The 15141-nt window shown below is 40.8% G+C and overlaps 1 protein-coding gene across 4 annotated transcripts in view; it reads left to right on the top strand.

Annotated features, from left to right (window-relative positions):
* The window catches only part of igf2bp2a (insulin-like growth factor 2 mRNA binding protein 2a), a 58789-nt gene that overhangs the window by 36627 nt on the left and 7021 nt on the right, over positions 1–15141 (top strand). For all 4 annotated transcript variants that reach the window (XM_086051097.1, XM_086051096.1, XM_086051098.1 and 1 more), the window contains 12 exons: positions 167–218; positions 522–585; positions 1318–1611; positions 2525–2659; positions 4122–4244; positions 5527–5662; positions 7729–7866; positions 10252–10320; positions 13472–13588; positions 13682–13756; positions 14267–14398; positions 14509–14622. In XM_086051097.1, the coding sequence (XP_085907223.1) occupies positions 167–218; positions 522–585; positions 1318–1611; positions 2525–2659; positions 4122–4244; positions 5527–5662; positions 7729–7866; positions 10252–10320; positions 13472–13588; positions 13682–13756; positions 14267–14398; positions 14509–14622 (1449 nt within the window). The remainder of the gene's footprint in view (positions 1–166; positions 219–521; positions 586–1317; positions 1612–2524; positions 2660–4121; positions 4245–5526; positions 5663–7728; positions 7867–10251; positions 10321–13471; positions 13589–13681; positions 13757–14266; positions 14399–14508; positions 14623–15141) is intronic.

The following is a 15141-nucleotide window of genomic DNA, read 5'->3' as shown; positions in this document are numbered from 1 at the left end:
GGAATCATACAGATTCCGAATCATACATGCAGACTGATGAATTTAAATTAACTACTTTATTCCTGTAGTTTAACATTTTGTGTGCAGTTTCCAGAATGTGCTTGGGTGTCCTAAATTTTGTCCCTAGTCCCTACACACTTTACTGACGCTATCATCTCTCCATTAGGATTTCGACGGTCTGCTAGCTCGATATGGTACTGTAGAAAACGTGGAACAAGGTACACAACTCTTCTGTCTTTATTTCATCATATTGATCATACCTGATCAACCCTGCTATTCTAAATAATGCAATAGTTTTCCAGTTAAAGTTCATCTTGCTGGCAATGTGTTGCATGTTTGTTTATGCGACTGTCAGTGGTATGCAGTCTTAAATTGATGGACAACTGGCAACAAAGCAGCCCAACACATTTGTCAGGAAATTGAGCTGTTACGATGAGAGCAGTACAATAGGAGATTATCGTTACATAATGATAATGACATCTTATGACATCTATATCTGATGTATGCCTCTTCTCTGACAGTCAACACTGACACAGAAACAGCAGTGGTGAATGTTACGTACGCAACCAAGGAGGAAGCTAAAGAGTGAGTATAGCAAACAACGACCGACGATGCATACTTTGATTTTTATAACCTCTTCTAAAGTGAGAAACGCAGATAGGGATTTTTAACATCTTAATCGATTTGTTTAAAATCTGAGTGTGTGTGTGTGTGTGTGTGTGTATTATTACAACAGTCTTTATGTTCATGTGGTCTACGCCGGGTCAACAATACAGCGCACCACGCAAAACCACCAAAATCAAAATCCCACACCACAGCTCCGTGGTCAACCCAAACATATTTTTTTCAAGAATATGTTCTATGCAAGCCCACTATTTGAAACAAGGCATTCTGATAAATATTGCGTTTGTGGAATAGGAGTTAATATCCGGGGGCGGCCATTTTGTCACTTCTGTCGACTGAAAATCACAGTTGCTCAGGGCTCAGGTAACGACCAATCACAGCTGCCCTGTTTTCTGAAGCTGAGCCGTGATTGGTCATTGCCTGAGCCCTAAGCAGTTGTGATGTCATTTTCAGTGGACAGAAGTGACAAAATGGCCGCCCCCTAAGATGGCTAAAAAGGGGTGGATTTTGCTGCTTAACTCATGTTCCACAAACGAAATACTAATCAGAATGCCGTGTTTCAACTAGTGGGCCTGCTGGGAACACATTCTTGTGTCTGTGTTTGGGTTGATTCCCACTTTAAATTCAGATAGATTTGAATTCAAATGTATTTACATGTCGCTAAATATTTGCTGTTGGTCGTCGACGCTCCAGAGCCATTGAGAAGTTGACAGGACAGCAGTGCGACGACTTCTCCTTGAGGGTGTCATACATCATGGACTTGGACGCCGCTCCGCCCGTCCAGGCCGCCCGAGGTCGACGCGGCGGCCGGTTGTCACGGGACCAGGAGACCCCTCAGCCCGGACCTTCGGGAGGCTTTGGAGGCCCGCGGCCCCGACAACAGCAGGACTTTCCTTTGCGCATGCTCGTGCCCACTCAGTTTGTGGGTGCCATCATCGGCAAGGAGGGACTCACCATCAAGAATGTCACCAAGCAGACGCAGTCAAAGTAAGCAACTTGGGTAGCTACGTAGAGATTTGTCACCCTTTGAAATCAATGAGTTAACGGCTGTAATCTAGGACAGGGAAGGGCAACTTAAATGATGGAGGGGGCCACAATTTTTCATCAGCGGTACTGTGGGGCCACATAGGACTGCACACTTCCTAACCAGATATACTGTATGACAACAATGCCATTTTAAATAAGGGCAAAATACATGCAATTCTGTTTTTTTATTGAAAGAATGTACAGAACAATATCTGAATGAATTTGTAATACTATTAAGCGTTGAATATATCCATGTTTCTGGAGGACACAAATTTAGTAACTCCTCATGCATTTCAAATGAACTGTCAATGATTCTAGTGGGCAAAAAAAAAAAAAAGGCTCTTTGTGTACTATTGAGATCGGTGTTGTAGTGGTGACTTTTGAAAGCATCCATAAGCAAACAAGGCCCCCAAAAAATCCTGTTAAACCGAAAAGAACACAATTTTCTTGACCTAATACGGGTCTTGGTGAGATGCCAGGACACACTCCCTTCCTTTGATGCACAATTTTAGTCTTGGGGTGGGCGGCACTGGTGAGCTATGTCTGCCATCTAGCGGTGAACACTGTTATTACAACTTAAGCCATGCTCAGCTACAGTAAACATTTTTAGTTTCAAAAGTTAATCGAGGGCCACTCCAATTTAAAAAATAATAAATAAAAATGAAATATTTTAGATGTCTTAGACACTGTGGACAGGAAATTGTAAAAACACCAATAAAACCATAATCTCATCACTAGTATGTGACTTTCAATTGCTGATAAATAATTGTCATTTTGATACAACTGTTTTCCAATGACTGCAGTTGTTGCTTACATCAGTAAAATGCCATACATGCACGTTCCTGAGCTGCATCCACTCTTGTCCTGCTTTCAGAGTGGACATCCATCGGAAGGAGAACGCGGGCGCGGCCGAGAAGCCGATCACCATCCACTCTTCTCCGGAGGGCTGCTCCTCGGCCTGCCGCATGATCCTGGACATCATGCAGAAGGAGGCCAACGAGACCAAGACGTGAGATCACGCTAACATTATGTCCCGCAGGGGATTAGCAATAAACGTCGACGGCCTATAATCTTATCCTTTGACCTGCCGGCGCACCTTTTAATCTCAGCGTGCATTCTCCCCGCTTTGGACCACTAACACAGTAAACACACGACACACCTCACACAGGCTGAAACGTGACGGCGGCTTAGCGTGAGCGAAAGACGGACAACATATCTAATTGGCTTTGACTTTTAACAGCACCTTTCTTGTGTGGTCTCCTGTCACATCTTGGCATATACTGTACACTCTCCGCTTGTTGCTTTTCAATTAAAATTTATACGGCGCGCCAGTCTTTTTCATCAGTCACGCTTTGTTTTTTTCTGAGAATAATTATGTCGTTTATTACTCATTCAAGACTTATGACACGCTTGTTTAGCTTGTTAAGACCTTGAAAGCAGATGTTTTCGAGGAAGCTCCTCGTATGGAATGTGATCATGAAAACATTCCTTAATAATAGCTGGTTGTCATCAAGACTGAATTTGATGCTTGCTTTGGATTTTCAGTCCAGATTTAGACGGCATGATTGATCATAAAGTAAAATAAATACTAGAATTTTAATTAAATGTGGGTGGGTGGGGGATCCTTGCTTGGTATTAAAATCAAATAAGAAATGAATAAGAAGTCAAATTTAGTAATAAAGTAATTGGAAAAGCAAGTAATAAAGTAATTGGAAAATTCAGAACAGAGTTCCTTTGCTACTTTGCGGTTCGGCTATTGCGGCTTCAATCTATTTTCATTTGCGCCAACTTCGTCTATTGCAGTTTTACCTCACTATTTTGCAGGTTTCTTACTTTTCTTACTTCTAAGTCGGAAATCAGAAAGTGGAGCAGAGCGCGCTCTGCCTCAGACGACACACGAGGACGACGACGCACCCGCTTAATAACCACATTAAAGTTTTTATTTTTATCTTAAAATGGGTTACCTTAACGACCAGAATCCTCCGTCGCTTTGTAGCCAAAGGCACAATCCTGGTGGATTAATGTGCCTTGTAAATCCTTGTGGAAACCGAAATCAAGTTGCCATGACTACGGTTTTCTACTTCTATACTTCCGGCGGAAGATGTTTCTTCTTTGTCTGTTTTAGTCAACGAAGAAGAAGTGATAATGATAATGTGATAACGCTTGGTCAGTCAAGTCAATAATAAACAACAAAATGAAGTACTCAGCGCATATAATATTGTGATTCATTTCTTTTACGATCCATTTATATCATGCAATTTTACTGTATACCAGAATAAAGATGACAGTAGAATAGTTATATTTAAAAAACAAACAAAAAAAAAAACAATAACATGCTGAAAAATCCCATCATAAATACTGAATAAACAAACAAATGCACCTGTTTAGCCATCATAAAAAACAGTCTTCATCTACATCGGATTGATGTTGCTTAACGTACTCTACATATGTGTGTGTGTGAACATGTGCAGGCCGGAGGAGATCCCTCTAAAACTGCTAGCCCACAACAGCCTGGTGGGCCGCCTCATCGGGAAGGAGGGCCGCAACCTGAAGAAGATCGAGGAGGAGACAGGGACCAAGATAACCATCTCCTCGTAAGTCTCCTCGTTTGATCATGCCTTTCTACAAGATGTTGCAGTGTGTCTGTCCTGTGGGGATTTTTACTCTAAAACAGCAAACGACTCACATAAGAGTACCATAAATGACCACAAACTGAACACGCAGAGCCAAACCAAACTGTGTATAATGCAGTTCCCAGACATGAAGTGTTAACTAAAGTTGACTAAGGTTAGTGTTAGATTTGAAGCATGTACAGGTGCATCGGAGAATAAAAAAAGAATCTTTTTTTTGTTGTTGTTGCTTTGCTTCTGTATAATGAAGAAACTAAACTAAAACAGTTGCATCTCTAAATTTAAATATCTTGGAAAACATAAATTTGTTTAGTAGTTCAAGAGAATGAATCCGAATTTCCCCCATGTTATAATTTGTATTGTATTTGAGTTTCACTTTTTCGAATTGAACTGCTGAAATAAATCTTTTCTACAATACTGAAATATATTGAGATGCACCTATATATTTTCAAGGCAAAAGTACACACAATTTAGCCCAGAATGGTTTACTGGTTAATGTTGTTGGTTAATGTTTGTGTTGTTTAATGTTAATGGTTAACCGGTTTCATGGTTTGCTATTTACTGGTCAAACCTGGAGTTAAAGTGAAATTATATTGATTGTAAGTAATTTTGTTAATTGAGACCACAAGCCATTCAAAATATGAAGCAATAATGAAAACAGCAATTTTAATATCAATCCATCCTTTCACTTTCTGCATGACCTCATTAAGGTTGCAAATGAGCTGGAGCGGTGCTTCACACCCTGGTCTGGTCGCAAGCCAATTGTACAGCACATATAGACAAACTACCATTCATATTCACACTCTGGAAAATTTCTTTAACAAACCAAATGGGCATGTTTTTTGCAATGTGAGAGGAAGCTGGACTAAATGGAGATTTGAACCCAGAACGTCTTAAGCAAATATGATTACCACCCCAAAAATATATCATCACAACTATTCTCAAGATTTAACATGGGCAAGAAATGATGAATAATTTTGGCGTACGCTCTAATTGCGCATGGTGTTTCAGACTTAATGAACATGTACTCATAAAAATAGTGTTGTTTATCAGCACAAATGTTTATGCCCGTTTTGAAAGGCCCACACTTCATTAACTCCTGAGCGAGATCCACTGGAATCCAATTAAAATCCACCCCAGCCCACTTTGTGATAAGCAAAATATGGCTTATTTTCCTTGTTTGCACACTGCTTTTGACACAGCTGCGTGCGTGCGTGTGCGTCTGTGTGCGTGTGCAATGGTCTAGGTTACAAGACTTAACCATTTACAACCCAGAAAGGACCATCACGGTGAAGGGCATCTTGGACGCGCTTTGTAAAGCAGAGGCGGAAATCATGAAGAAACTGAGGGAGGCCTATGAGAATGACGTCGCTGCTATAAATGTGAGTGTGTGTCAACTCATTGTTAGTGTGTGTGCGTGCGTGTGTGTGTGCGTGCGTGTGTTACGTACTATATGACAGACAGCGTAAGCTCAGTAATTAGCAGCTGCTGGTAAACAGGGAGCGTCACACGATCGCTTCTCAGTCGTCTGACTTTCCGCAGAGCCTCTGACTCACGCCCGCCTTCTCCCCGCTGTGCCCGTGTGAGTCGTCCCCGTAACGCAGCTCCTCCTTCCCACCATCTATCTGATCCCCCCAATGACATCATCATTCAGCGCTGGCTGTAGCCCGAGGGAGCAGCAACACCGTTTGTTGACTACTTTGACACACGTTGCTAATTTTACTCTTGCGTACTGATAACCTCAATGAGAAAGTAACAGTAGTGTTCAGCAAGTGTAGGTGTCCATCAAAGCTTATTGCTACCGGAATAGAAGAAGAAGAATATACAGGGAGGTTCTGACAACACGCAAAGAAGTAGTTTCCACAGCGGCGTAAGAATATGTAACATTAGAAATGTATTCTTTTCTTTATGTTTAAACTGTTCCACAAATCTGTGCATGGAAGACTCTAAATTGTCTGTATGTGGTCAGTGTTTGACTGGTGACCAGTTTAGTGTGTACACCGCTCTCTTACTCAGTCAGTTCACCCACAACACTAGTGAGTTCAAGCACTATAGTAAATAGATATAGGTCTAAAGACTAATAGACTAAATCAGGGTTGGGTGACCATGGGCACTGGAGCCAAGAATCTGACACCGATTAGACAGTAACTTGTCATAGTTGGGCTTGTTAGACGGACTGTGTCTCCACTAAGCTGTGAGCACCATCTAGTGCGACTCTGAAGATATTACACAAGGCTGTCACGTCTTGCCATGCCGTTCCTTACCCAGACGCTATTCATGCTGTTAACGTAGCATTAATACAAGGAGACACTCACTCAAGTAAAATGAGAAACTGTCACCTTAATCACTCCCTTGAATGATTTAGTGCAGTGGTTGCCACAGGATCAGTTAGTTAGTAAAAGTGCAAAATGGGACATATGACAGCAACAATATGTCAGAAACAAGCTGCTTTAAAATCATGTTGCAGGGTGGAACATTTGCTTACAATGAATGGATATAACACACAACAATGAATATATGCTGTTGCCATGGCAACCACTGAGCACACATTTGATCCATTCATCCACCATCTCCTGTGTACCGCTTGTTCTCAGTAGAGGCGGGTAACACCCTGGACTGGCCACCAGCAAATTTTACTTGAAATGTTCAACTGAATCAAAGTCTGTTGAAGTATCAGCGTTGCGAGTGTCCACTGCAATTCTTAAAGTGGAAGCCAACCCAAACAGAATATGTTCAATGCAAGCCCACTAATTGAAACAAGGCATTCTGATAAATATTGCGGTTGTGGATTAAGAGTTAATCCACCCGTTTTTGGCCATGTCTGGGGGCGGCCATTTTGTCACTTCTGTCGACTGAAAATGACATCACAACTACTCAGGGCTCGGGGAACGACCAATCACGGTTGACCTGTTTTCTGAAGCTGAGCCGTGATTGGGCGTTACCTGAGCAGTTGTGATGTCATTTTCAGCCGACGGCGGTGACAAAATGGCCGCCCACTGAGATGGCTAACAAGGGGTGGATTTTTCTGCTTCTCATATTCCACAAACGCAATATTAATCAGAATGCAGTGTTTCAACTAGTGGGCCTGCTGGGAACATATTCTTGAAAACATATGTTTGGGTTCATTTCCCCACTCTAATGCTGCTTTGAACCTTTTAAGGGGTCAAATATTATGCCTGTAGCTACCTCCTAAATTGTAATTGATAACTTCAAAGCATTTTTCTTCTTTGAGTTACAGGAACTAAAAGGTTGCAAACTACTAAAACTAAACTACCCTAGGACTACATAACATTTGACAGTATTTCTTGTGGTTCAAATACACAATGGTCCTCCAAAAGTTCCTATGACCAGGGTAAAATTCCGCTGATTAAATACTCTCTCATCTTAATTTGTCTTGCTTCCATTTTGTACTGACTCCTATCAATGTGACTGTGTTGTTTCATCCCAGCAACAGGCCAACCTTATCCCAGGCTTGAACCTCAACGCTCTGGGCATCTTCTCCTCTGGTCTGCCGGTGCTGCCCCCAGCTGCTGGACCTCGCGGCTCAGCCCCCCCTGTGGCACAAGCAGGATACAACCCATTCTTAGTAAGTCCCTCTCCTTCTTTCTCTCTCTCTCTCTCTCTCTTCTCTCTCTCTCTCTCTCTCTCTCTCTCTCTCTCTCTCTGCCTACACACAACCAGAAAAGCTAAGAAGCTTTGGGGGGGGGGGGTTCAGATCAGAGGTGGGGAACCTACAATGTACAGCACTGGGTCATATATGGGCCCGCAAATGAAAGCTGCGATGGAGACCTTGCAACCCAGTACCCTCTGCGAAAAAAGTTGGGAAGTTTGCCAGAAGGATAGACCATTTGGAAAATCAGAGGGAATCAGAGTCAGAAGTGCCTACAAATCTCTTCAGGGTGGAATCGTCATCGCACACAATACTTTTGGTCAAGCTCTGACTAATTGTGTAGCTAATTTATTCAAGTTTCAGTTTTTATGGCGAGTCATCAAACTTGGCCATCATGCTCTGCCCACGCGCATTAACAAAAACATGTCATGCTGTCCATCTGTCTTGTCCACGTGGTTCAAATTTGTTAGCAAGCAATTTGTTTTGCAAGGACGCCAATGACCACTCCAACACAAAATGGCAGACCTCACCTGGCAGAAGTGAATCTGGTTTTGGGGACTGACTTTTTAAAACATTCCAGGAGATAGTACCAAAGGTAATTTATATGAAAATGGCCATTTCAAAGCAAATTGGCAAACCGTTTGAGTATTTTCACGCATGGGTTCTTGAGACATTTTTGTGGGTCTAATCATCAGGACACATCTACCAAATTTCATGTTGCTAAGTAAAACGGTCGGAATTTTGGAGGCGGAATTTTGCAAAAATATATGGCAGGCTGCTACTGAGCCAGTTTTTGGGATGGATAATAGGTCACACCTGCAACCACGACCAAATGTACATTTTCACCAAGATAAAGACACTTGCAAAATATGGGGAATTTTTGAGCATGCTTTCAAAATGGGGCAGACTCAAATGTTGGTTGTTTATACATGCATGCCCTGCTTGCTAGTAACCAGTCCAGGGTGTACTCTGCCTCTCACCCACAGCCAGCTCACCCACCACCCTGATGAGGATAAGCGCTACAGAAAATGGATGGGCTTATCATATAATAATAACAACATTCATAGGGGGATTCAGATTTATCCATTTGTGTGTGTACTGAATGTATGCTTTGGTGAACAGATGTGCTGTGATTCAAAGCATTCACACCAAAAATAAATTTCCAGGTGCGAAGCCAGGTCCAGCTGGCCACCGCCAAGCCGTGCCAATGCAGTAATTAGTGTGGATATAAAAAGTCGACACACCTGTGTTTTTTTCACGTTTTTTTTTACTAGGAGCACTGTGTCCCGTCGCCTGAAATTTTTGGGGCGCACGCAAATCACAATTGGACTTACAAAATACTCACATTTCCACTCATTTTCACTATCTTACTGATAAATAGGCGGAACTGTAGAGCACACGTTTGTCAGTAACAAAAAATATTCACAAATTTTTAAAGAATCTGCAAATTTAGTGGTCACACGTGGAAATTTTAGTTGCGTTGTCTCAAATTTTAGGGGCAAAATGCCAAAATTTAGGGGCAGTCTGCAACTGAGTTTTTGAAACCCTTTTAACTCATTCACTGCCATTGACGAATTTACTTGTCTTTTCACAGTCCAGCCATTCAATCCCAGGAATTTCTTTACATTTTTTTCAAATGTTTTCAAACATTAGGGTAAAAGACGGTCTGAAAATGTCTGGCAGTGAATGAGTTAAAAATGGCAAGGCAATCCACTTCTTCCTTACCAAACGCGCCATGTTGTTTGTGGTTGTGTAAAAAAACAATACACAACAATATATGTGACTCCTCAAAACTTCAAAAAAATGTTCCCCCATAAGAACACCAGGATTGACAGTTTTTTATTGCAACAATTTGGTATGTGTGCAAGGGTCAGTCACCAGGTGTGCAGGTGTGGGTCGCTGACTGTAATTTGTTCACAATTGTCCAGTTCAGTCGCGTTAAGCCACTTGGCTCAGTGTGCGGCAGGCCTTAGAATAACTTAGATTGTAGCTGCTGGTTCCTAAAGAAATCTTTTGTTGGCCAACCTAGCGCACCAGACATCCCTGACAGGTTTTGCTCCACTATCATAAAATGATAGCGTTGTGATACACAATTTGAATCCCCTGCACACCCCACCTCAATACTCACCAGAGATGAGTCAGTGTGCGTGTGAAACAAAGTCTGCACTCATTGCCGGCATCCCGAGCTGAGCAGCGTGAGACCTAACGAGCCCGAATGTATCCGTGGGCTTCACAGAGCGTGATTCACTGCGACTTCATGCCTCGAAAAATTCCCCCCGGGTCGGAGCCTGTGTGAGTGTGTCTGGGAATGTGTGCCTACATGCACCATCCTGATCCGCCTGCTTGTCACTTCACTTGCAGAGTCACTCTTCACATCTCAGTGGCCTGTACGGGGTTCCTCCAGCAAGTGCCATCCCCCACCAGCATTCAGTATGTCCTCCAAAAAGCTGCACCACACTGACTGTTGCCATGGCGACACCTGGACACAACACTGGGTCGTTTGCAGTGATGTCGAAGTGTACTGCATCAGGCTGAGATGTGTTCTTAATACTGTATTTCCTTATATAGTGGCCAGGGACATTTATTATATTAATTGCGGAGGGAACCAGGTAGTGGGAAGAGGGAGGCCAAATTCGTTTTTATTTTCATAATAACATGAAATATTTTATGTATTTTTCCCACCAATAGGTCTACTCTAACTATTGAACTTCGGCCATAAATTTGAGATTTACAGATGCCATGTCTGTTCTCAGGCAGTGTGTGTTGTGGTAAAAACATCCACTATGGCAAAGATGCATTTTTATGTAAAAATTAAATATTTTATCCACTTTGTCCACAAATAATGACCTTATTAGATAGATAAGGTAGATAGATAGAAAACAATTAAAGTATTTACAGTATTACATTTTATATATATATATATATATATATATATATATATATATATATATATATATTTTTTTTTTTTTTTCTGATTCCATGTTTGCCCTGCAAACAATGTCCAAACCATGACAGAATATTTTTGTAATTTAATTGTGATTTTTGTTTTAGTTTTTAATATTTTCCCACACATAAATAATGCTTTAAAATAGCTACAGAAAATATCCATTACAAATAAATTATGTATTGCAATAGGCTTTTTTGAATTTCATTACATTTGTGATTGATATTATTGTGAGATTCTATTCAAACACAATATAGGATGTATTTTAATTAAATTCCACTAAAAATGTAAGCTTTCCAAATGCCATGTCATCTCTGTAGCGGGTGTTTGTTTGTGTGTCTTCATGTCTTCTGCAACTCCTGGTGATCGAGTCACAGTAACAGTAGCCGCCTATCATTCTATTTCTGACTAGATTAGACGGTGGTTATTGGGAGTGCTGTTTTTAAAAGAGTGGAGGCCACTGTTGAAGAAATACTGTAGTTTGGTTGCCTTATTTAAGGACATGAAAGGCGGCAACTATTGGGATCCACAGATCCGACTATGATGCTGTACAGTTCTACACCATTGGAAACCCAACAATGAACATATTGTTGAAGTAACACTCCTATTCAATCAAAATTTGACAAATATGTTTTTGTATTGATGTTACTGGGATGTGCAGGTAATGAGTGGAATTATTTAGAAGTGTTGAAATGAACACAAGAGAGCGTGTTTTCCTTTGCTGTGTGGCAAAACGTCACTTTGCGAGTGCTTTTGGAAGGAGAAAAACTCCTTAACTCTTTGAATTGGATTCAAGAGAAAAATAGCATAGAGAGTGCAAAATCCAAAACAGTCCCTCATCAGCATCGCAGCATCACCACCGCCACCAAAACACCACAAATATGTCTGGATTGAGAGTTCCAGCCCAGAGTTGAGCTAGGGCTCATTAAATCCACTCAATAAACCGCAAGTACACAAATACACGAGGCCAGACAGCAAAAAGCTCAACTCTGAGCCGAGTCTTGTTTGCCGGGCGTCGGGTCAAAACACACAGGAGTGTTCCACTTGATGGACACCTTGGCTTCATGTAAAGCTCACTTTAGGACATGGCGGAGTGGACAAACCTTTGTGATTGGACTTTGAAAACCAACAGATGGGTCAGGTCGAGTTGTTGACAAAGTGTGAAAAAAAAGTTCAAATGTAAAATAGTTTGTTTAATAATAAAATAATAATTGATTTACGTTATTTGTCATTATTTATAATTAACCAATTCAATAGAAAAAGGAAATGTTAAATGTGTACAATGGTTAGAAAATAAGTCATAAAAATGTAGTAATGTTTAAAATTGTGGTTTTAAAATTAAAGTATGCAGTGGTGCCTTGAGATGAGAGTGCCTTGACTCGCAAGTTTTTTGAGCCAGCGCTGAGCCAATTCTTGGTCTTGAGTTGCAAGCAAAAATTTGACGTATGAGAGCGCTTCACACTTCTACCACTAGATGGCAGCAGCAAATTTAGCAACATCCGGCTAGAGCAATACAGTGATTTCCTTGCAGTGGACGGACAATACCAGTTAGTGGTGGTAAAGCATCTTTAAGATGTTTTGCCAACCACCAATAAAGCACAGAAGAAAAATAACAAAGAAGGACTATACATTAGGAACAGTCGTTTTTCATTCTGGTATTTTCCGTGTTTGCAGGTTATGTGTAATATTGTTGAGTGCAACTTTAATTACTAAAACATAAGAAAACATTTTGGAAACTCTGGAAGGCATTAATTGTTTTTCCATTCATTTCTAACGGGAAAGATGATTTAAGATAGGAGCAGGATCAGGGAACCAATTAAACGTGTATCTCAAGGTACATCTGTAATTTATTAACAAATTGCGGTATTCAAAAAAGAACATTTTGAAATATTAAATGTATAGTACAGTATATATGAATTTATTTTGTTTTTTCAATTCAAAAAACAGATTTTAATGAGAATGAAATTAAATAATGTAATATAGACATTAACTAAATTATAAGTACTTGTTTTATAAAATAAGTGTTTAAGAAATAATTTAAAATGTACCATCCTTGAATCGTATCGCACCTCATGTCTAGTCTTTGATGAGATGCACACCATGTATAAATCTGTCTGATGTTGCTGATGATCTTTGAATTGAATAGAGTTTGGCCTTTGGAGAGCTTTTGCGAATCATAATCCCACCGAATCAATCTGAATCAAATTGTTCCATCGTTTTTTAATTGTGTCATACCCCGTGTATTGAGATACATAACAAATACTTTTTCTTTTTTTTTTGTGGGGGTGGGGGGGATATACACACCCCTAATATTAACCAATTATTAAATTAGATACATGAAGTTTTTAAAAAATACATTTCAACTAACCAATTTTGTGAAACTCAAAAGTTCAATATTGTGTACTCTGTACACCCTTCTCCTGAAAGCTACTTCTTACACTTCTATTGGAAATTTTGACAGGAACCTTTTTGTAGTTTTTGGCCGTCTCGCCTCCAGACTCGGCTCGTGTGGTGTTGAGTTCACGCTCTGTCATCTTTTCTTGTCTGCTTCCCGGAGAAGTTAAATAAAAAAATATTTTCAGTTCTTGTGTGTGTGTGTGTGTGTGTGTGTAAAAGTGTCTTTGTTTCCATCGACAGGCTCCAGAACAGGAGGTTGTCTACCTCTTTATTCCAACTCAGGCAGTGGGAGCTCTCATCGGCAAGAAGGGCCAGCACATCAAGCAGCTCGCCCACTTTGCTGGAGCCTCCATCAAGGTGCAGCAAAGAAGATGCCTCGCCGCTTAACCTTAAAAAAAAAAGTTTGAATGAAATATATGCTCCAATGTCTCCTCTCTGATTTGTCTACAGATCGCCCCAGCTGACAGCACCGATGTCACCGAGAGAATGGTGATTATTACCGGGACACCAGAGGCTCAATTTAAGGTAAAAACCACCACCATTGTGTTATTAATGAATATGAGAATTAGGCCTCACTCACAAATATATTCATAGGTTGGCATACATTTATTCATGAGAAAATATCGTAAGAAAAGATCATGTGCGCTACTGTTCGTCAGATTTCTTTGTAGGTTTCAAGACTGTGTGAACAGTAACCCAGAATGTCCATATATGGTCAATTGACAGTATGAAATAAAAATGTTCTTTTTTAAATCCTATTAAATTTGTGAATGAACATGATTTTGAGGTGGTGTTGTGTTGATGTTGGTGCGCAACGATATATGATAAATATTAGGCAATATTAGGTATACTGTAATACCAACTTCAACCATGCGGTGTTTGATACCTCAAGCAAGATGGTGTCTGTTGAATTCCTGAAAAGTTGCCATTTTGGAGATGTGAGGCAAAGATAAATAAATACCTTCCACTAGACTGTATATGAACTTGGCAGCAGTGGCTCATGAGCAGTACCTCACGCCCTCCTCTGATGTCCAGGCCCAGGGTCGGATATTTGGCAAGCTGAAAGAGGAGAACTTCTTCTCTGGGAAGGAGGAAGTCAAACTGGAGACGCACATTAAGGTTCCTTCTACTGCAGCCGGAAGGGTCATCGGGAAAGGTGGCAAGACAGTGAGTTGACTGGCGCTTTGACTTCCGTCCATCCTTCCATTTCCTATCAGACTTAGGAGCGAGAGGCAGCTTTTCGCAAAATCATCTGGTGGCTGTGGTGTGGATTTCAGGTGAATGAGCTTCAGAACCTTACGAGCGCTGAGGTCATCGTACCGCGGGACCAAACTCCAGACGAGAACGACGAAGTATTTGTGAAGATCAGTGGGCATTTTTTCGCCAGTCAGGTAGGCTAACACTCCGGCAACTCATTTTTTTCAATGATGAGTAAAAGTTTATGGAGATGTTATGGAGAGGTTTAACCCAAAATGAGTTGTCATCACTTTTCACATGTATTTTTCGAATGTACATTTGGGGTTCGCCCAAGGTTATTTTGTAAAAGCAATTGTGATTTCCTTGTACAAGGGGACATATTATGGAAAACTGACTTTGAAATTATCCAAATAGTTAGGACCTCGAAAGTGACTGCCCACCCATAATGTGTGAAATTACACAGCCGAGTATTTTTTCTTTTTTCCTTTTAGAGTTAAATGGTTGACAGATGTCGTTTGGGTGGGATGTAGGTAAAACAAAGCAAAGCAGGCAATGTTTTTCAAAGTAGTTCTCATGACCACAACTTCTATGTTGTTGTGAACATTTTTTTGCTGTTGATGCCATCTTTTTCAGCAAAATGTCAGCTTTCAATTTTTGTGTCATAAAATCGTGACGTCATGAGATTTGAACCCATGATCTCTTGCTGGAGAGGC

The sequence above is a fragment of the Filicampus tigris genome, chromosome 14 (assembly GCF_054856515.1).
Source record: "Filicampus tigris isolate MCC_2025a chromosome 14, RoL_Ftig_1.0, whole genome shotgun sequence".
Lineage (NCBI taxonomy): Eukaryota > Metazoa > Chordata > Actinopteri > Syngnathiformes > Syngnathidae > Filicampus > Filicampus tigris.
The sequence above is the reverse complement of the archived record's forward strand: the minus strand, read 5'-3'. Positions and strand labels throughout refer to the sequence as shown.